The following is a 21,021-nucleotide window of genomic DNA, read 5'->3' as shown; positions in this document are numbered from 1 at the left end:
TTTTCCTTAGAGTTCTGGGGATAAAGGGTAGCTCAGGTTAAGCTCAGACTGCAGATAAATCAAACTCTACCTAGATCACCTTTTAACTCCTTTCCTTATCTGTGAGGCGACAGCACTAACCACTTCATCACCATGACGCTCCAAAAAATTCTTTTCTGATAAAATATGGAATCCTTAATTGTCTATTTTGCTTGACCTGACATTGCATGGGTAAAAACTGTTACAGACCCGACTCCTGAAATAAAATAAAACAACAACACAGTTTGCTAACTGGATGCTAGAACTTCCTGAAAAGTAACGTGGGCCACATAAGAGGGCAGATTACACCATACATGAAAAATGATCACAATCCTTAATCATGCCTTTCCACAGTTGCATAAAAACAATAACATTTTCAGAATTAGGCAGTCTGGTTGTCTTATTTGCATCCTTGTTTAGTGTGCATGTTTAGCTTGTACTGCATCTATAACCTAAGTGGGGGCGAGCACCAATGTGGCACTGATTGTTTGCAACACTGAGCCCTCCTCGTAAGCCCTCTCCCTAACCCAAAAGCCCTTCCAATGAGAAGCAGACATGACCAGGCATCAATTGTGGTGTAGCAGTTTTCAGTGATTTTGTTCTTAACCCCACAACTTGTTTTAAAACCTTCAGGGGGCATTGGAAAACGAAATGCAAATGCTGCATAAACCTTGGCCTTGTCCCCCTCACTGCCATAGTTAAGCGGACAATAGATATTCCTCAGTGAAAGAGCACATCTCACTTAGCTAAATTGACCATGTCTCATCTCTCAATACCTACTGCTCTCATGGAGAAATGAACTCCACCAGGTGCTATGTAGGGCCTCTAGCGTCTCAAGATTTTTCCACACCCCACATTCCTGCTTTTTTCTGGTCAGACATGCCTGGATAGCTTTGGTCAATACCTCACCAACAACAAATCACATCTCACACTCAGGCCTGTCTTTCATACTCTTTGAGGTTTGCAGCAGCATGTTCTGATGAATCATTTGATACACCTATGGCACAAGGCTTCTCACAAGTGTAGCACAATCTCACTCTGCTAGGTATTAGAATCTGGATGAAGGGAAAACTGACTAGAGAGCCCTAGCTGAGCAGTAGCTATCAAACTGCCCTGCTTCAATCCGGAGTTAAAATGTACCTGGGGTCCAGGGCACTTCCCTTTTGATTTCTGCTCAGTTGCTCTAATCTGTCAAGCAGAAAAACAACAAGAAGCTATTTCAAAAGCCAGGCCTCCCCTCACAGCAAGCCTTCATGCAAGAAGCCAAAGCTAAAAGGCATCTTTTACTGAAAATTGTCTCTCATTAAGATCGTTGGAATCCTGTGAATGTGTAAAAGGGGGGGGGGAGAGAAAAAAAAATAGAAATGTTGACAAGCACAAACATCTGCACACTCTTATACATCAACCTAAATCGTTTTTACTATGCATTAATTCCCCCCCAATTCTAATTATCCTGCAACCACAGTCATCTGAAATAATCCATTTACCTTGCAGTGGAACATACTATAACACAGAAATCTATCACTACCAAACCAAATAAAAGGTCAAACTGAAGTCTATTCTAAAAAAGATAACGGTTACGAATAGTATTTAAGGCATAGGAGAGAGGAGATCAGTGGAGCAAACAGATTAAAAAGTCCTTAATTTTAGGGCCTAATTTCAAAAGACAAGGGTAAAATGTGAAATTTTGGGTCAGTAACTTATTCACACCCTTCAGGTTGGCCTGGAAAACATTTCCAGCTCTAACCCGGCTGCAATAACATGCCCAAACCCTGTCAAGTCAACTGATATTGAAGTATGGAAATTATTAGACATAATACATGGGAGATGGGAAAACTAACAGGGACATATTTTATCACAGTGGCAGCTCAGGACCTGCTGAGGCTGTTCTCTTCCAATGTAATCCAGTCTCATCAAGCAGTTCCTTGTCTGGCTTGGGATAAGACCTTCGGGGGTGTACTATAATTCCTTAGTGTGGCTTTGACAAGCAGCCTTTGGTGTGGTTTGGTCCAGTTCTGTGCAACTTGTATACTACACGCTATACAGGATATAAGGTTGATGATGCTAAATGATAAATCACATGGAGGTGATGTCTTAGGTAATTTACCATTATCATGTTCGGTCTCTCTTCCACTAGATCCAGGTTAGGCACTTCGTCATCAAAAGCACACACCAAGAATGATTTCAGTTCACAGCAGCAAGTCCTGTATATAATAGGTTTCACTTAAGCAACCCCTCGATCATACTTCACTGAGTTCCATGTGGCTCAGTTTTCAGAAGAAGTGAAGACATTAAAGTCATCTGTCTGAGTCTCTATGGATGCATTTTGGAGCATTATGAGTTTGGCTCATGTTACCTGGCTCCGCTGAAGCTGACCTGAGTGGGACCTACAGATTAAAGAACCATCTGGGAACTGCAATCTGAGCTCAGGAGCAGAGGAACAGCAGTGCTTGGATAAGATACCACTTTTATTTGTTTATAGTGATGTGCACGCACACATACAGTACACGCGAGCCTTTTGCTCAGGAATACTTGAACTGCTTTTTAAAAAGGAGAATCCCACTCAGAATTATAAGTCACTTCTGCAATTCATTTGACACACCACCATACAAACCACAGAGCTATGACTGCAATATCATCATTTGTTCAGCTCTAGTGACAGAGACGATTAACTAGCTCACAGACTGTTTGATGCCGTACAGCCGGAGGGGGTTCGTATTATTGTATTTGATCTAAAACAGAACAACACCAGCTTCTTATTCTACGCTTCAAAGTTTTCAGTTTCTTCTCACATGACGATTATATTGGTATGACCTCATAGACATGATAGGCAGGGGTTAATGTGAGCCAGAACAAGTCAGGGTTGGATCTGGCACCTCTCAAATTGTGACCGTCGCCTATTTTTTCACAAATCTGGAAACTCATTTTAGGTATGAAATAAATGGACAATGTGAAAAATATATAGAGTTCCAAGTCTAATACTTTTTGTACAACTGGATTTTTAAGACAGCACGTTGAAATAGCCGGTCACACTGGGTGCACATTCAGTGCAACATCAGCGACATGGAAAAGTATTTGATTATTCAAATACTTGATTCTGTCTATTTTTGAGTACTTGGAATTTATCAGGGTGCTTGTTCTCCTGGTGTTATGCTGCTTGAGGTACTGAAATTTGTTTATCAAGACGTGTGTGGTGTTTGTTTCTCATGGTGTTATGTTGTTTGTTCTCCATTGCTGCTGAAACACTGAAATTTCCCCATTGAGAGATCAATAAAGTACCTACCTACCTACCTACCTATCTAAAAAAACAAAAGACAAAAACACAGTTTGCGTGTGATTGCTGTGCACGTTGACATTGATAAGTGATAGGTACTTTCTCCTGTGTAGCCAGGGTGAATGAGAACCAAACAAGGAACAAACACCATCTAATGTTATTTATATAATGTAGGACATTGATGCAGCGGTCGATTCACCTTTAAGAAATCACATCAAATCTTATCCACTGCCAATCATTACTCAGTTTGACTTTGCCTCGCTGATGCTCTTCAGAAGTCATGTGGTTCACTGACACTGCAGCAGCTCCTTTATAAAAGTTCCATCCATTAGAAAGGCTTCTTTAGGTCTCTGTAGTGGCACAAAGTAGCAAACCAGAGAACCAAAGCAAGGCCTGGCTTCCATCTAAGGAAACAAAAAAAAAACAACAAAAAAAAAAAAGGCTCCTAATGCCATCCTCAAGATCTCCATCCTGTCAGATAATCCACAAGCATAGATTAATTTAAAGAAATTACTGTCATTTTGAAACTGCTCTTTCATGTCTCCATTAGAAAGACCCCTTCCCTACAGCAAATGTCAAAGCCAATAGCCAGTTATTTAAAGATCATATACAGAAAATATCCACTGTCTCTCTGCATTGCTGGGAATATCTCTGATATGATAGCAGTGGAACGATCACAAAGTGCCATAACCACATTGAAAGCATTAAAATTGGTCCCTTTAAAAATTAACATTAAACCTTTACTTTATGCTGCTGCTGTCTCTCAGTCTTGTCTAAGCAGTGAAGCACTCCTCAAGAATCTGCCCACCCATCTGCAGCCCACATAAGGCATGAGACCAGCATACCATCTGCTAGTTGAGTCTTCTCCAGGTCAATCAAACTCTCCATTGCTGCACTGATGCTGTAGAAGATATTGTTCCCACCACATCAGTTGGAGCGCAGGGGCCCACACCATTTTATACGACACCATCACGTAAAAGCATTTCAACTTGCATGTGTCTAATGCAATGATAAGTTATCATCAATGAATTCTGAGATCTTGTAAGATTTAAATGCAACTGAACAGGTGTAAACATATGTATAATATCAACACATGGAGCAAGGCGTTCTAAAGATGACTCCTCACATTTCAAGCAAAACAAGAAAATGTAAAAACCTTCCCTTGCATTTGGGGTTTGGTGATATCCTCTGAAAACTACTGTATGTGACCAGTGCCAGACAAATCATCTTCATGGTGGCATCCCAGAACAACACCACCAATCTGTAACCTCCACAGTGAAGTTGTTAAAGCGAACTAACAGGGCTGTTAAAAGGCACTTTGGAAACAAAATTCTAACACACAGACTTGGACATTTTTATCCTACAGTATATCCCAAAGTTCAAGTACCAAAGAACTGCTGCCATATTACTTTATTAAAAGCAGATGCATGGTTCTAGCTCCGAGTGGGTTAGTTTACAGACCACCAGCACACAGCCTAATACACCACATATAAATAAAGGATATTTTTCTTCACCAAAACCTTTGGCTGTCGAACTAAACAAAGCAATAATTAAGTCTGGTCCATTTGCTTCTTTGAACCCGTTATCTACAACAAATGAAGCCTGACCACCCAGTAACTACACTACATTACAGGTCTGAAAGTTGATGCAGGCACAAAAGTTGTTGCAATTCTTGAAGACTTTGCTTTTTGTTATTCTCTAAGTTCATGACAGGAAAACGTGTGACAGACCTAGCAAAGCTGGTTTAACCTAGACACCTCTGATAGGGTTAGTTAAGCAGCTAAATGTAACAAACTTTTGAGATTGCTGTAATGCCCTTGAAGGCCTTTGTGGCTGAGGGCACACATGGTTGTTCTTGAGTAGCGTTCCAAATATTTACTTTTGCTGTGGTTCTACAGTTGAGCATTTAAAAAAGTGGGGAGCCAGTTCTGACAGTAATCCAGGAAGTGAAAAGCACATCGTAGTAGCATACGTCACCAAAAGGTTCAGGGATGATGGATTAGGATAGGATGTGTCTTGAGCTTCTTTGGGTAGGTAGAATTGTCATTTGTGCAGCAATTATTTACAGTAAGAGACAAATGGAATCTGCTTTAAACATGAGAGAAATATAAAAATAACTAATATTATACATAAACACTTAAGCAGATTATTTTCCATTTCCTCTCTGCTGAATGGCACATCTGTTCTTACAAACAAAAACCTGTAGGTTAGTAGCTCAGTGTGAAGAGGTGAGATTAGGAAGCCACAGATTGTAAGCAGTAATTCCCAACTGGAGGAAAATAGAAGACAGGCAGTAAACTGAAAGACTGTGCTAGGAACAAATCGGTGAAAAACCCCTGTTATCACAGGCTTGAAACAAGACGGCATCAACAGAAAAAAAAAGTGTTGTGATAGGAATGTTCTCACAAATGTGGTGTAAAATGAAAACTACTTCACTGTGCCATCTAAAAAGCTCAGTTTCCCCCTTCTCTCAGAATTTACAGCCGTATCATCTGGATTCACCACCTGTCCATAAACAGATGAGGACACAGCTAGACCAATGTACATCAGAAGCCGAATTTCTCACTTATAAATACTCCTGACAGGTTTTTCAAAACCAACTGTCTGCCGGGACTCATTTACTAGAATAGTCCCTTAAGTGGGTTAGTTGTAGTGGCCACTTGAGCTAGACAAATTATAAACAAAGCCAAACACGAAACAGCATTGTGTGAACACAAAGCCGTGTGAAACCCAAGCTGGGCAAATTAATGGCTACATTACACAACTGCAGCTCGAGTTACAATGTTTGTATGGTACAGTTGCTGCTGCTGTGATCCCTCTGCATTATTTACACTGTGGGGAGAAACTAAATATCCAAATATTTATGGTCTTGGCTTTATGCCAGACAATTGAAGAAGCAGTTGGTGATGAAGAGCGTGAACTCATCATTACACACAAACTGAGCTAATCAGTGATTTATACTATACTCTCAATCTAAAAGACACAGTACACCTTGAAAAGGTTTGATTAGTAACTAATTTAATTACATTCTCCTAGTATTTTGTAATTTCATTAGGCAAGGTGTTTTCTGTAGATTCATTAATCATAAATTAGTGCTCCCGGGTATTTATGCGTTTCCTGGATGGGAAGTGCCATCTTCAGGTCTCCACAGCTGTTCACTGTGATTGAAACATTTTAACTTTGTCATTATGCATTATTAAGTGGAGACTGATGGGCAAAAGTGTCAATTTTATCAATTTTAAATTAACTGTATGACAACAAAATGAAGGGGCATTGATATTTTTATATTTAAAGCCAAATTAGATTTAAGACAATATCCAGACAAAATGTAGAGAAATCAGTGTCAGAAGGTCACTAACCAAATTTTTGACTCAAGGAATAAAAAGTAATGAGCACAACTACATAAAAACAACTTTACTCTTACACAGATGACAGAGACGTGAAGAAGTGGATGTCATTTGGCTTTTCCATTCCTATCTCCCCAAAGATACACTAACATCATCCCATGGGTTGTCTAAAATGCCATTTCCACAGAAAGAAAACGGCATCCTCTACAGAGGTACATCACAGGCCATTGTTCTGTTTCTGAAAGCAAACTGCTCAAGCAGAACACCTGTCAGGGCAGCACAACTTCAGACAGATGAGCAATGGAATGAACACAGGACATCTAGGCTGAGAACTAACAGGCTGATAAAGGTTATTCAATTACTCGCTTAGAAGAAGAAGTACAAGAGGAAATGACAGCCTTCAAAAAGGGACTCCATTACCTTCAGGCATCTCCTGATCGCATCAGCAGGTCTCAGACGCTCTACTGTACTGAGCCAGTATCAGACACACAGCCAATAGATGTTCACACATTCTCTTATGCCTTGACATTTGGTCTTCCTAATTTAAACATACATACAGCTTGAAAGTTTTGAGCACTGTACAAATGATGCCAGTCCTAACTGTGCATTTACCTTCTTTCACTTGAGTACAGCAGCACAAACAGTTGTGTAAATTTGTGCTGTGTAATGTTCTATTCACATTTTTGATACAAGCAACAAAAGGTTTCAGTTGTGAGAGGAATTTGAGTTTATATGCACTCCACCAGGATACATAAATCCTATTCGAGTACCTACTGAAGTATAAAATAAATACATAAATACCTTCAGCATAAGGTATGTGTTGCATATCAGTCTTGCACAAACCTTACAGAGAATACAAATGCACTCACTCATTCCTGGCTGTTCAACAAGGCTTAATTTTCAAGAATTCCCTTTAACGCAAACATCAATTAAGTAAAATGCAGAAAAGTCCGAACCGTAAAACATAAAGCTATTTATCAGTCAAATTAGCAGGCTAACTCATGCCATATAGCCTGGTGACATACAACAACGGCAAACGCCTTGTCAGTGCTGTTGTAGGGATATGAGTCTTAGTGGCCCAGAGACAACTGACTGCCAAATTAGCATTTTATAGTCTTGAGTTGTAATGAAGGTATAACTAGACAGAACAAGGAAGGTGGGGAAGAGGAAATGAGGACTTTGCTTGATCTACAGCAATCAGGGTGATTGTCATTCATACTGTTGTAAAAGTGTACCAGAGTGTAATTAATGTAAATGGTTACTCAAGGAGGCATTAAAAGAAATTGTTACAGATTATATAAGGGTCAAAGTAAATACTGGTTCACCAAACTGAGCCAAGAAGGTAGGACTAAATACTGTAGGGAACAATTCTCAAAAGTGATGAAAGGAGACCTCTATCGTTACTAAAACCCTGAGAATTGGCTAAAGAGTTGAAGGTAGAGTTTCCCAAAATGTACTAAACATGTTCCTTCTGTAATTAAAAAGGGATGTAAGCTGCAGCATGGTAACTACAGGATTAAAGATTCAGTTGCAACTGCATTAACAATTAACCAGAGGTGGGAAGTAGCAAAAGTACAAATACTTCTTTACTGTAATTACATAGATTTCTCAGGTATCTGTACTCCATTTGAGTATTTATCTTACTGCCTACATTAACACAAACATCTGTACTTTCTACTCCTTTCATTTTCAAATGGAATAACAAATGCATGTCCTTTTGCCATCTGCAATTAACTGTGTATATATCAGACATGTAACCTGATTCTGCTTTGTTCAACATACACACAATGATGTTGTCTACACAACAAATTAACTTCATTAAGAGCATGTGTACACATGATGGAAAACAATAACCACGAGCAAGGTCCGCGCTCAGAAAATTATGTCAGCCGAATGTCTAGTCATCAGATCAGTTGTCACCATTATACTTCTAAATGTTAAATGGTTTTACAGAGGCACCGTCTCCGTTAAAAAACTCGATCACTCTTCGTATTATTCCCCTTTTGAAGAATAAACAGAAGATGTTAGCTAAAACCTTGGCCTTTTCTGGTGTGAAATTCTCCAAAGATAATCACAGTTTGAATAACACGGCTTCCACATCTGGATATCTGCTTAGTTTATTTTTCATATTTATAGCTATCTTCTTTGCATAGCATCCCCATAGCATTAAAAAGGCCAATTAAACTTGGCATGAAACAATATCCACAAAAGGGTGAATGAAACATTTCTGATTTACAGTTGTGTGATGAATAAAGAATAGAAACATGCAGAGACTGTGCTTGGGCTCTTTCAATCTGCAGCACTGGGTTTATTTAAACAAAGAAATGGACATTAATCTTACTGAAACTATGAAGAAAAAGAAAACAAGTGCAGTTTTGTCAGTGCTAACTAGAAAATGTTTCTTCATGTGTTTCAACCTTCTTATTTAAAAACAAAAGTGCATCTGCTGTCTCATAGAAATAAAACCATAAACCCATTACACTCACATTTTTTTGATAAGTTACCATTGGCTCTCAAATGTCTAACATCAAGTCACTGAGTTTATTTGGGGATTTGCTCACATTAAACAGAAGCAATTGGACATTATAAGATACAGACATTACACATATTTACAAAACTTATCAAAAATCATAGAAAGGTAAAATACATCTACTCAAACCAAAACATATAGCACCATTACTCTAGAACTTCACTTCCCTTTTCCTTGCTATACCATCTGTGCATACAGCCTAACATTTTTGCACTCATTGACACACACACACACACACACACACACACACACACTCATCCAATATGAGGAGGTGGTGTTTGTATAAATCTAGGAGGTCAAGTCCCTGTTGATCCCACCACACCCACCGGTTCTCAGAAGGGCCTGGAAGTTAAATAACAGCAGGATAGAGATCATTCACACTGCAGCCAGTCCCAGAACAAATGCAAACACACATGGATGTGCGCGCACACGCAAGGCATCAAGTCCACAAGTTGTATGGCCTATACCCACACTTCCTTCCATTCTCATCACCTTCCCCCGCACAATCTGACTTCCTCCATTTTACAAGCCTTGTAAACAAACACCCAAAACACTAACATTGCATAACCCGAGCAGCAACCCTAACCAGATGACACCCCAATACACACACACACACACACTTCCTGTTACACTTGTCTACAGCAAGAGGAAAATATGTCAGAACTCTCCAAGCTCTGACTCAAGCATCCTCCACTTTGGTTATCATTCAATATCTCTTTCACTGAAAGGTCTCCCCCTCCTCATCCTCACTCCCTTCTTCTCCTTCACTTTCTTGGCTGACAGGTCCTTCCATCTGTTGGCCAGCTGGTGGAAGAGTAGGATTTGGATGGGGGAGGGGGGCTGTGCCACCCGGTGGTTTGCTACTCTCAACAGCCCAACTTTCTCCCAGTGACAGCAACGACTCTTCTGTAGGTCTCATTTGATGCGTTACCACTATCAGAATGAGCAGTATACCCCGTTCTTCCCTTACCCATCACCAAGCACAGCCTCTGGGGTTGACACGGGCCTTCTTTCCACTTTATTCTCTCTCTGTTGGTCTCCGTTTAGAGGGAGGGAGGGACTGCTCCCCTCTCACACACCCAGTCAGCTGTGGTTTTACACACAGTGCTTGAAATGCTATAGCTTGAGGTGTGAAGACGTGAACATTTAACCGACCACAGACGACTGCTCTGCGTGCACACACCTCTCCTTCCGCACATTCCTGGTACTTGATTTTAGTGTTACCTCCCGAGGGGTGCTGAAATTTAGCTCCCAGAACCCACCTCCAAAGCAGGCATGCTGTAGTGGAAACACACAATGTGTGATGAACGTTACTCAGCTTGACACGTTTCGGTCATGTCCTAATGGAAAAACCTCTATTAAGGCCTGACCAGTACCAGGATCACCTCCCTACATTATATGACAGATGACACAGATGTCCCAGCATCAAACACAGAGCACTGTAAGGAATCACTGACCTAACTCTTGATCCATATCACAATATTCATTTTTTTTTATCATCTCTGGAATAAAATGACTAACTACTTTAAGTTTGACATTATTAGATAGACCTACAGTATCACTGGCAAAAAAAACAAAACAAAAACAATGTTGTTAACAATCATGTGACTTGAAATATCTGCATCAGACCTGATTGGGCTCTTGTGCAATGCCAAAGTAAGAAAAAGTATCCATCTCAATGGGTACTATTGAGCTAAGCCTGTGTGTCACTCATCAGTCTTCCCCCCCCCCCCGCCCTCTCCTCTCTGCCTCTAACAGACAGGTTAAGGGCAGATCGGGGTTTGACAACATGCAACCTGATCCTGCTCAATGCTCTCGTGCTCCCTCTCTGTCAGTTTACTCTCATTCCCAGTGTTGGTTTGACCTGTTCTGCATTTTTTTTTAAATTGTGTTTTTATGTATTAAGCCAAGAGCTGAGTTTCTTTGAGAAATACTCTGCGAATACCCCTGTCATTTGGATCCTCAGGTCTATCACACAGGCCGCCGTTTCATATTAATCTACTGTACCACATGCTCTGGATACACATGATCATTAAGATCACTAGTATTTAAAAATGCAGTTTCAAACCCAAGGTCTCTTCAAACTTGAAACAATTGCTGACAGAATGGGTCATTCAAGTTATACTGACCTCATCTTAACAAACCTCCACCCCACGCACACAGCTTTCACCGGCTGTCTCCTGCATCCTATTCAGACCATGTTGGGTGAAAGCCCCAAGTCTTTCTTCATTCAATAAGATGCCTGCCCATTTCAGTCGGGGTTTCCATGCCTATCCAAACACGGAGAGGAAGGTTAGAAGAAAAGTCCACCAGAGAGAAATCCCATCTGTGTCCTCATCCATTCTGTGGGTCTGGACATGAGCAAATAACTTGCTTTCACCACCCAGGCAACCTTCTCTGCTTCACACTGGCAAGCCATTTGAGTCCACACACACACGATTCTGGATGGCAGACCCAACAGCATGAACTGAGGGAGATAAACGCTTTAGTGCTTGTACAGAGAACATGACTTCCTGGCTTTTTGTGATGCTGGCAGCAAAGGCTTCTGAGAAGCTTTTTAAAACCCTTTAATGTGGTATTAAAATGACATGTGTGGTCTAATCCATTTCTTTTCATCTTCAGTATTCCTCTAAATGTTTGGGTAAAAAGCAAAAGGGAGCATTGAAAATGCTGCCAAACTATTGTTTAACCTGAACTCAGGTCCATTATTGCAAAACCAAAATATATTTTAGGTTGAATTTTGACCTGATCAAAATTTTATGAATAGGCGCATCATTTGTCAGTGGCCTTACACTTTATAAAGGTCAAAGCATCATTCCTCTTTCAATTACATGCCACACAGACACAGAGCAATGCGATGGGAAAGTTCAGTCCTCAATTGGTGAGTTTGCTTGGACCAACATTTCCTTTGTATGGTCATCTCCTCACCTCTGTTTGGCCCTGACAGCCACAGAAGAGAGAGTGAATAACCCACACTGCACAACACTATGGACTGGGTGGCTGTTCTATCAGGACGCATGGTTCTCTCACCATATGCCTGTCAATTTACAGTTCACCACTAGCCTTAGTTGTCAGTTTATGAGGAAAAGGAAACTATTAGTATAACAGGGCACAATTTAACCTTCTAACTACACCATGTTTTTCACATAAAGATGAAGTTTTGCCTCCCAAGAGAAGGGAAGCAACCCACCCTTCCTGCATGATAGTAAAATCTACATGCAGAAATGGAAAAAAACTGGGGATGAGAATATGATTTATTATTATTTAAAGGATTTAAACAAAAAAAATTGTTGGTTCAATGATTGTTCTGGATGTCAACTAGGAACACACCATTTAAAAAGCCTAGTCATTTAAATATTCCCACCGCTAGGGGAAACAAAAAAAACGCAACCCTCATTTTCATTTCAAGAAAAATGTCAGACACAGTAGGACAACTTCAGATGTCGTTTGCACCATATGGGGCCATCTACAAAGTCTCTGTAATTGCACACCAACTGCAAGGACAAACAGCAGCCGAGACCACATGCTCCCACAAATCAAACCTTGACTGCTCTTCTGTGTTAACATTTGACATCAAGCACTAAAAGGACAGGTGATGCAATTAAGATCATTTCATAGTCCCGATTCACCGCCTGCTCAGCAAAGCAGACAAAACTGAACAAAAAAAAAAAAAAAACAAAACAACATGTAATGAAAAGTAAAAATCCAGGCATATGCTTTTCAACTGAGGAGCTTCAAGCATAGTGACTAATCTGGAGTAGGCTACTAGTTTTGTTTTGTCACCTGATAAAGCAAAGTTAAATGTAACAAGTAGTAGTAGTGCTTAAGGTTAAAAGTCCGGTAATATACATTTAAATGGACAATAAATTACCAGTAATGGACAATAAATTACCAGTACAGAACAATTTGTAACCAGGGATTCTCAGTCTGTTGGCAAACTCTAGATGTGATTTATAACATCAGCACAATATCAATGGCTAGAGTCAGGCTGGAGCTCAACATGAAGCATCCTGCCAGCTAGGTACATCATCAGAAACGCTCCAATAAGGAGACTTTTGTTTGCCTTAGCAACATCATCTGTGCCCTCTTGTGGAGGTCTGGCACAGTTCAACCTCTTCACACTTCATTACTCCCTGCATTTCTCTATTTGATCACAGGCAAAAAGACCAAACCTGCTGGCAAGGTACATCTGTCAACAGTCATCCTAAACCTCTCCTCTTTTCTCTGGCTGCTCTTCTTTCTCTTCTCCCTCAAGACTGTTGGCAAGTCTCAAGTACTTCTTAGCTTCATGGAAATATATCAGTATCAGCCCCAAACCCCTCATTATTTGGCCTAGACTTGAAGAGTCTTTCAAGTCAAGTCCAAATATATGAACTAACATCACTGAGGAACACTAAAACTCCTCAGTTATCAATAATTTTGCTTCACTCACCAGTACATCTTCGAAATGAGCCCAAGTGTGACATAAATCTGAAAAGCAATTTGAAGGGAGGTTTTGCAGTCAGCTTCTGTCCCACTGAGATGATGCAAGAGACAAAGGATGATTCAGGGCCCCGATCCACTAAAAAGAAATAGAGAAAGATGAGAGAAGAGCAGTCACTAAGCAGACATTATAATATAACCTACAGTCTGTGTGGTGATGATGCATCTTACCCACTGCATGTAATGTTGCCATGGATACCAATGGCGTCGCCCTCAATAAACCCATTTTATTTTGATGTTGGCTCTTGACTGAAACCCATCACATTAAGTTTGACTGCATATAATATACAGTACATATTGTATAGATCACACTCATGGGTTCAGAATTTAGTAGACAACCATTTTTTTGAACTGCTACTCTACATCCTCATGGTTCCTACTTAATAGTAAACTAAACAGTGTGGCTTCGATATTGTTCCATATTGGGCGGTTGAGGGAGACTACCTGCTGTGAAACCTTCTGACACAATATTTTCATTTGAGTAAACTCTATTGCTGTGGACCTAATGACCTACTGGGGTTTCAGAAGTACTCAGTTTGGATAAACATTACATCTACAACCTTTTGTGAAAATGGTCCTAGAAAAGGTTTAAACTGTCCTTAAGTCAGATACCGTATAGTGAAAAATCACTCTGGGACAGCTGGTATAGACATCTAGTCATTCTTTGTTCAAAGTCATAAAAAGGAAGCACAGAAAATGGAAAGCATTTTGAGCAGCCAGATCTAAAAGAATAAAAACATTTTGACTCAGAATTTGATCCCAGTTCTGCCATAAAATGTGCAGGGCATTAACCTTGTTTGTATGTTAATACTTTCACCATCCTAAGCAGATCATGACAAACTCTGTCACAGCTGCCAATGTGAGTTGTTAATATTCCTGTATGTCCATCGTCATTTGACTGTGCTGACCATGACCCCTGAGTAATTCCACTTTGTAGTTGAGATCAGACTCTTGGCAGCACTGATCTTTGATGAGGGGAAATAGCGTCATCTTGATGACTGAGAAGGAAGAGAACCAAAAACTTCCAATGTTACTCACGCAGCCACGATTCATTTGTCCTTTGTCACGTTGCCTGCCATGACGTACAAGCCTGTGGCCCTCAGCCATCATCAACTGACTGAAGATAATGCCGACGACATGTATGCACAAAAAGACAACTCATACTCTACTCGCCAACATGATGCACTAAAGGAAGGAGCATAGGAAAGGAGAGAGGAGAGGAAAGGAGCAGCAGGTGTGAAGCAGCTGAAAGCTGTCAAACCTCTTCTCCCCTGTGGTCAGAGTTTCACATGTAGTTATTGAACACAGCCAATCATCCACCCCCACCCCAAAACCGGCCAATAACAGTATCATCATTCAGTCATACTCCACCCTTGTCCTGCGTGCTGTCCCTTGGAGCCCTGATGAAATAACACAAACCCTACAAAAGAGCCTTTATTGCCAAATCAAATGACTCAATATTATTTCTACTGCTTTGGTTATCTGGAACATATAACTGATTACTTAACAGCTTAAAAATTCATTACAGTAAGAAGGGAAGGAGCAAAGAAAAACAGTGCTTTGTGGGAAACTCCCTTTCATCATTTCAAGTTTCACAGATTACTTTGAAAGGAAATCTGGCTACTGAATGTTGTATAAGTGTGGAACTTTTATACTGTGGTGGTTTATGTTGGTAGTATGGTTTTGGTGAGGGCAGCAATAACTGAGCCACAAATGTGTCCAAGGTTTGGCAAAAATAATTAATCCTCATTATCCACAAGGCCATGGTGTACAGTACATATCAGTTATATGTCTGGCAAGCTGGACATGACAATTTCTTCCCTAAAAGTCTCACATCACACAAAATATTTATATCCTCTTTTCAACAGAGGAAAACATGGCAGTCCTTTTACTGGAATAAGAATCTAGAACACATGATTAAGATAACTACCACAAAACAAATCACCTGAGTAATATTTTCTACTTGATGTACATTGTGATGACAAAATATTATATAGTATATTCTCAATACACAAAGTAAATAAGGGTGAACTTGTAGAGACGAGTTAAAGGAATAAGGCTCCACAAAAGCATCCAACAGCAGCCTCTGGCAAAAGGTACCAAAGCATGCCTGTGGCCAATCAGAACAAACAAGAATGTGTAACAAATCACCTCTTGTGTAGAAAGTCATGTGCAGACTCAGTAAATTCACTGGAACTTTACATGTAAATGAAAAAGCAAAAGAGCAGGGATCTAGAGGAACTGTGTGCACTTTTGGAGCACAGGGTAATGAAAACATCAGCTCTAATGGTGAAACACAATTGTAACTGGAGCGGCTGAGGTGTTCCATGTTACCCCGAGGGGGTTTTAGTGGAGGCTGAAGACAAAGCAGTTTGACAATGGTTATACATATGATCAGTGCTTTTGCGTCTCTGGCACAATACTTAGTTTCAGTCCACTCCAGACAGGATCAAAACATCCAAACAAGCAAAATGCAAACATTTCCTAGATGCAATGCCCTGCCAGACCAAAAGTAGACTCTTGCGTTGAAAGAATAATAAGACTAATATGAGCACAAAGATTCCGTGAACTCCGAGACAAGCGATGAGTTTGAATGAGTCATCTGACCCAGGTCTAAGCCTCATCCACCACAAGACTTGCCAGTGTGTAATACACACATACAGGCCAGCCTTTGAAAAGATCCCCATGCGTCTGGAAACTGACCACATCATGGTCAGGCAGAAGAACCATAAATCAGTCTGTATGAAAACAAAGTAAGATACAGACAAGGCAGCTCACACTACTGTAGATGCATACTGAGGCCACACAACTAAACCTTAACAAAGTACCGAGTACTCTTCAGGCTCCTGAGCCTTCTGTGACTCTTAAGAGATTTGACAGAAAAGTCTCACAATCAGCCAGACATCACAACAGGACTTTTGTTTATCCGCCCACTATTTAATCCCTCTGACTTTTCTGAACAATTCTTTGGAACACCATCAAATACAAGATGTTCTCAAGGATCATACAAGCATTTGATAATCCCAGCAGTGGTCTTTTCTCTATCAAACACAACACAGCAAAGGGAACAGTTATTTCCATGTAATTTATCATAAAATCGAGACTGCTCTCCTCGATCTTCACGGAAAAGGGATAAATAATACAAATGTCTGTTACACGTGTTATCATGGGCAGTTGTAAAAGGGAAGGCCAATAAACTGCCACAGCAAACAGCTGAAAATGACAGGAAAAGGATTCAGCTAGAAACAACATAACACTTGTTTAATGCAGACAGCGTGTCCTTCAGCATTTCAAGTCCTGCCAACAGCCTCAACTAATCACGTAACAATGACGGATATCTTTTGGTTTACAATTTTGTGGTGGGGATGGTCAAAGACTATTTTCATTCTGCAGCCCGAGGTTTAAGCGGTTTAAACTTAAGACGTGTTGCAGAAAGTAAGCTTCAGGCACAATCTTACATACTACACGAATGACACAAACGCAAATGGCATCTACATGTTAAGAGAGATGGCTTCTTGAAATACCATAACAACAGAAAGTGTTGGGCGTCTATAATCAATGCAAATGAAAAGCTGCGCTGGCACAGAGTCATCCTGTGGCTCAGGACGCAGGCCACGCCAACGCGCTTCAAGTTAGGCCTGTACGACTCAAATGAAAGTCAGAAAAATACAAGAGCTAACAAAACACATCTGAGCTTACCTTCGAAATGATCTTTATCTTGAACTTGTGGTCGTGCCTTTTCTGTTTGAAACACCGGAGACACTCTGGTTATGAACCTTTTAATTAAAGCCCTAGTCTGTCAAGACGACTTTGACAGGAAACGCTGCTGCGCCATAGGCCACATGTCATCACCCGAGCTGGTGACTCACCTTAATGTATAGAATTGTTTTAATTTATTCCTTTGTTTGAGAACAGCAATCAATCAAACTTTATTTAAAGCCTGGAGCACCTTTCATACAAGTCAAATACAGCTTATTCAGCCTGACAAATATGTACACGCACTGTATACAAAAAGCAGGTTTTATTATGGAAAATTCAAAGATGGAAAACAGTTTAAAAAAGAATGCAGTTTTCCCCACTATTGTAAAACAAGAACACAAACTAAGTTTATTTCAAAATATTTTAAGTCCACCGACATTTTGTCAAAATGTCAAATGTTTTTTATGTTTCTTGTTAATCACGGACTCCTCGAGCATTATGTTGTTAACTAAATACATGTTTAAAATTAAGATGATTTGTTCCAGTGGTGCATAACAAGATGTGAACTTGTGGTAAACAATGACACAGGTCAGGCTTACCTCTATTGTTTAGTCTTTGTTTTTTTTCTGTAAGTACTGTATGAATATTTACTACTACATATACTGTAAAACAAATTAAATTACTATAGTGAAGCAGAATCTCTACACTGGCTTCAAATGACAGGCTGAAGAGCAGTGGGGGTTGATTTCATTAGCCCTGTGAGAATAAGCAGTTAACATCAATGAAAACAGAAAACTAAATCCAGATTGTTGATTGTTTTAAATTACAGTTACCATGAAAAACAGCCACACAAGCCCCACCGGATGGTTCTGCAGAGAAGTCTTCATGAAAACAAGTTTTTAATATGGAGCTTCTACTTGGACATGTTGCCTGAAATGGAATATGTGCACGTGTTGTGTCCTGCCCCTTGTCACGTCCTTCTCATCATTCTTCAGTGAAGAAGTTACAGTATAGAAGGTATTTAGGAACTATATTTCCAAACCAAGATTAAAACCTTAGGATACAGTATATTTCTTACTCGGAGTTCTTGTTTTTACATACCTGTATACGCTTTTTGTGCACATACTCTAGACTCAGGCCCAGTCTCACATACACACACTGCTAGTTTTCCACATATGGTATATTCTCACCATTTTGGAACATTTCAAGCGGTGACGATTCTCAATTCTGACTTTATATGCCTTCAAAGCATACCACCATGGATTTATTTGTGCTGTATGTCAGGATAAATCCCAGTCTGTTCGGTTGTAAATTAAGACCTGGGTCCGTTTGCTGACCACTGATGGTGGTCCGGATCTGCCAGCAAGCACAGTGATGGGTGGCCGAGATGTTTTGAATGGGCCCGGGGTATAAAGCCTGCACAACGCTGACATACTTTGACAAGATATTGGGGGATGATATTAATAATATGGAATGTGATGTCTGGGATTCATAACATGGCATTTGATTAATATCGTGCAGTGAAATAGTTAGGCAGCATAACGATTCCAATCATCTTTAAGAAGTCATATAGTATTGGTAACAATGCCACAGTTTCATTTTTATAAGTCATGACATACAGAGACATTCACATATAAACAAAGAGGGAGATAAGCATCAGAATGCTGTCTCTGTACGACATCTGTGGCAGGGATTGAAGTCTTCATCTCACAAACTGTCTTGCCTTATTCCAGACCTCCTCGAGTCTTGGTATTTTGCTGACAAAAATGAAAAACCGATGGAGACAAATGAACTCAGAGAAAATGTTACTAGTATAAACATGGTGGTGATGGTGATCGTTGGAACAAGAACAGATTGGAACCCCCCCCCCCCCAGCAAAGTTGAAACGGAGCTGAATATGAGAAGTATGATGTCCTCAAATTCTTCAACAGATTTTTCAAAACCACATCCAATTTGAAAGATGCACACAATGTGCTGAAATACCTGGGATATTAATCCACATAGCATGTTTTACAGGATGGGGTTTTAAGTGATTAATCTTCTCACACACACTTTTATAGGGATCACCCTCAGTGAAATGAGAGTGGAAATTTGAGATGTTTGTTGACCACATCTCGAGAGACAGATTCAAAATTTGGCATGGCTGGGTATACCATACCACGAAACTCAGTGGGGTTCGGATGGAGACATCAGATGGTGTCGGGGTAAAGGGTGTGTCCAAAGCTTCCGTGTGCTGACGTTGCCTGTGTAACACTCAGACAACCACAGTTTAACCAACACATTCCCAGACAAACACACAGGAGCAATCCAGTCATGGACAGAATTTTACAGTGGAAAGAAAAAGTAAGTGAATCCTTTGGAATTATTTACATCTGTGTATAAATTTGTCTTAAAATATGGTCAGATTTCATGTAAGTTGCATGCTTGCTTCAATACTTGCCAGCATCAAGGGGAAAATGGTTTCCCAGGTTAATAAAGGTAGAGTAACTTACAAGATAGACAATGACTCTAAATATGGAAGCAAATCTACTACAGAATGAGTTCAAACAAAGAAAAGTCACCTTGTGGAGTGGCCCAGTAAGAGAGCAGATGCTGTGGAATGAGCTCAGAGAGCCACTCACTCCACAGAGCCTAGGATTATGGCTGAGGAAGGTCCAAAAATCCTTCTGAAGGTTGTACAGGGCTTGATCCGCAACACATCATGCTAGTACTTAGGCTACCTGTGACTTAGATGAATATCAAATCACATTTTAATGTGGACAATCAGGTAAATCCAAAGGGCTCACATATACTTTTTCATGCAATTGCATGTCTCTGTCAGGGGACTGTGACATACTGGGACCATTTTAGTAATTTATATACCAACTTAAGTGTGTTTTTCAATGAGTTTGTGGACAACCATTATACACTTTTAGTGTTTACAAACTTTATAAGGATGTAAACACAAAGGTAAGCACATAAAAAGGCAAGATAAACAAAATGGGGACATGTGCACCAAATAATTTTAATTAATATAACAGCATTCCTTGTATTCCTTCCACAATTTCCCTGTTTTTGAAAACCACTACACCTTCTAACAGTGCATATCAATAAACATTTTCTTAACACGGATGTGCTACCCTCACAATGTAAATATGCACTATGCAGACCTTGAAAAAGACTGTGGCAACAACAAAATGCATCTGTTTCCAGCCTCCACATGTAAGTTCAATAGCATGCTGTAAAGCAAACAAAAATAAACAGTATGTTCTATACTGTATGAAGTAGTAGTTTCACTTTTTTATCATAATTATAGTACAATGGCTTTGAAATATCTGTGAAAAAGTATACAACCTTTTCCCATTCATATGAATTATAAAAATACTTGTCTTTGTTCACATATTCAAAATGTCCAGTGGTTTGCATAATAGTTTGATTGGATCAGTGTGTCTGATCTTCGTCACTATAGGCCTGTGAAAATAAAGACAAAACCATCAGTCTCCTTGAAACCAAAATCATAAACGCTTAACGTTAATAAGCATAATATTTGGGGCAATTATTATTAAATAACCATGTAATACTGTATTCGAACTTGTCATAACCAAACATGAGGTGGAAAACAACTGGCCAGTGGAGGTTTCACTGACCATATTTCACAATACGTTCTGGAGCGGTATACGCTTGACGTGCTG

General features: G+C 39.9%; 2 protein-coding genes across 5 annotated transcripts in view; both read right to left on the bottom strand.

Moving 5' to 3' along the window:
* The window catches only part of sulf1 (sulfatase 1), a 65,383-nt gene extending 47,846 nt beyond the window's left edge, over positions 1-17,537 (bottom strand). For all 4 annotated transcript variants that reach the window (XM_020599939.1, XM_020599940.1, XM_020599943.1 and 1 more), the window contains exons 1-3: positions 17,351-17,537; positions 13,602-13,730; positions 11,299-11,439 (exon numbers count right to left, since the gene is read on the bottom strand). The gene's annotated coding sequence lies outside the window, so the exon portion shown is untranslated. The remainder of the gene's footprint in view (positions 1-11,298; positions 11,440-13,601; positions 13,731-17,350) is intronic.
* A 2,792-nt stretch (positions 17,538-20,329) lies between these two features.
* Positions 20,330-21,021, bottom strand: part of cunh8orf34 (chromosome unknown C8orf34 homolog) — a 47,788-nt gene continuing 47,096 nt past the window's right edge. Inside the window, exon 16 of the mRNA XM_020599987.1 lies at positions 20,330-20,800. Within this exon, the coding sequence (XP_020455643.1) occupies positions 20,793-20,800 (8 nt within the window). The 3' untranslated portion in view covers positions 20,330-20,792. The remainder of the gene's footprint in view (positions 20,801-21,021) is intronic.

The sequence above is a fragment of the Monopterus albus genome, unplaced genomic scaffold (genome assembly GCF_001952655.1).
Source record: "Monopterus albus unplaced genomic scaffold, M_albus_1.0 scaffold44.1, whole genome shotgun sequence".
Classification (NCBI taxonomy): Eukaryota; Metazoa; Chordata; class Actinopteri; order Synbranchiformes; family Synbranchidae; genus Monopterus; species Monopterus albus.
This window is presented reverse-complemented; position numbering and strand designations above follow the sequence as displayed.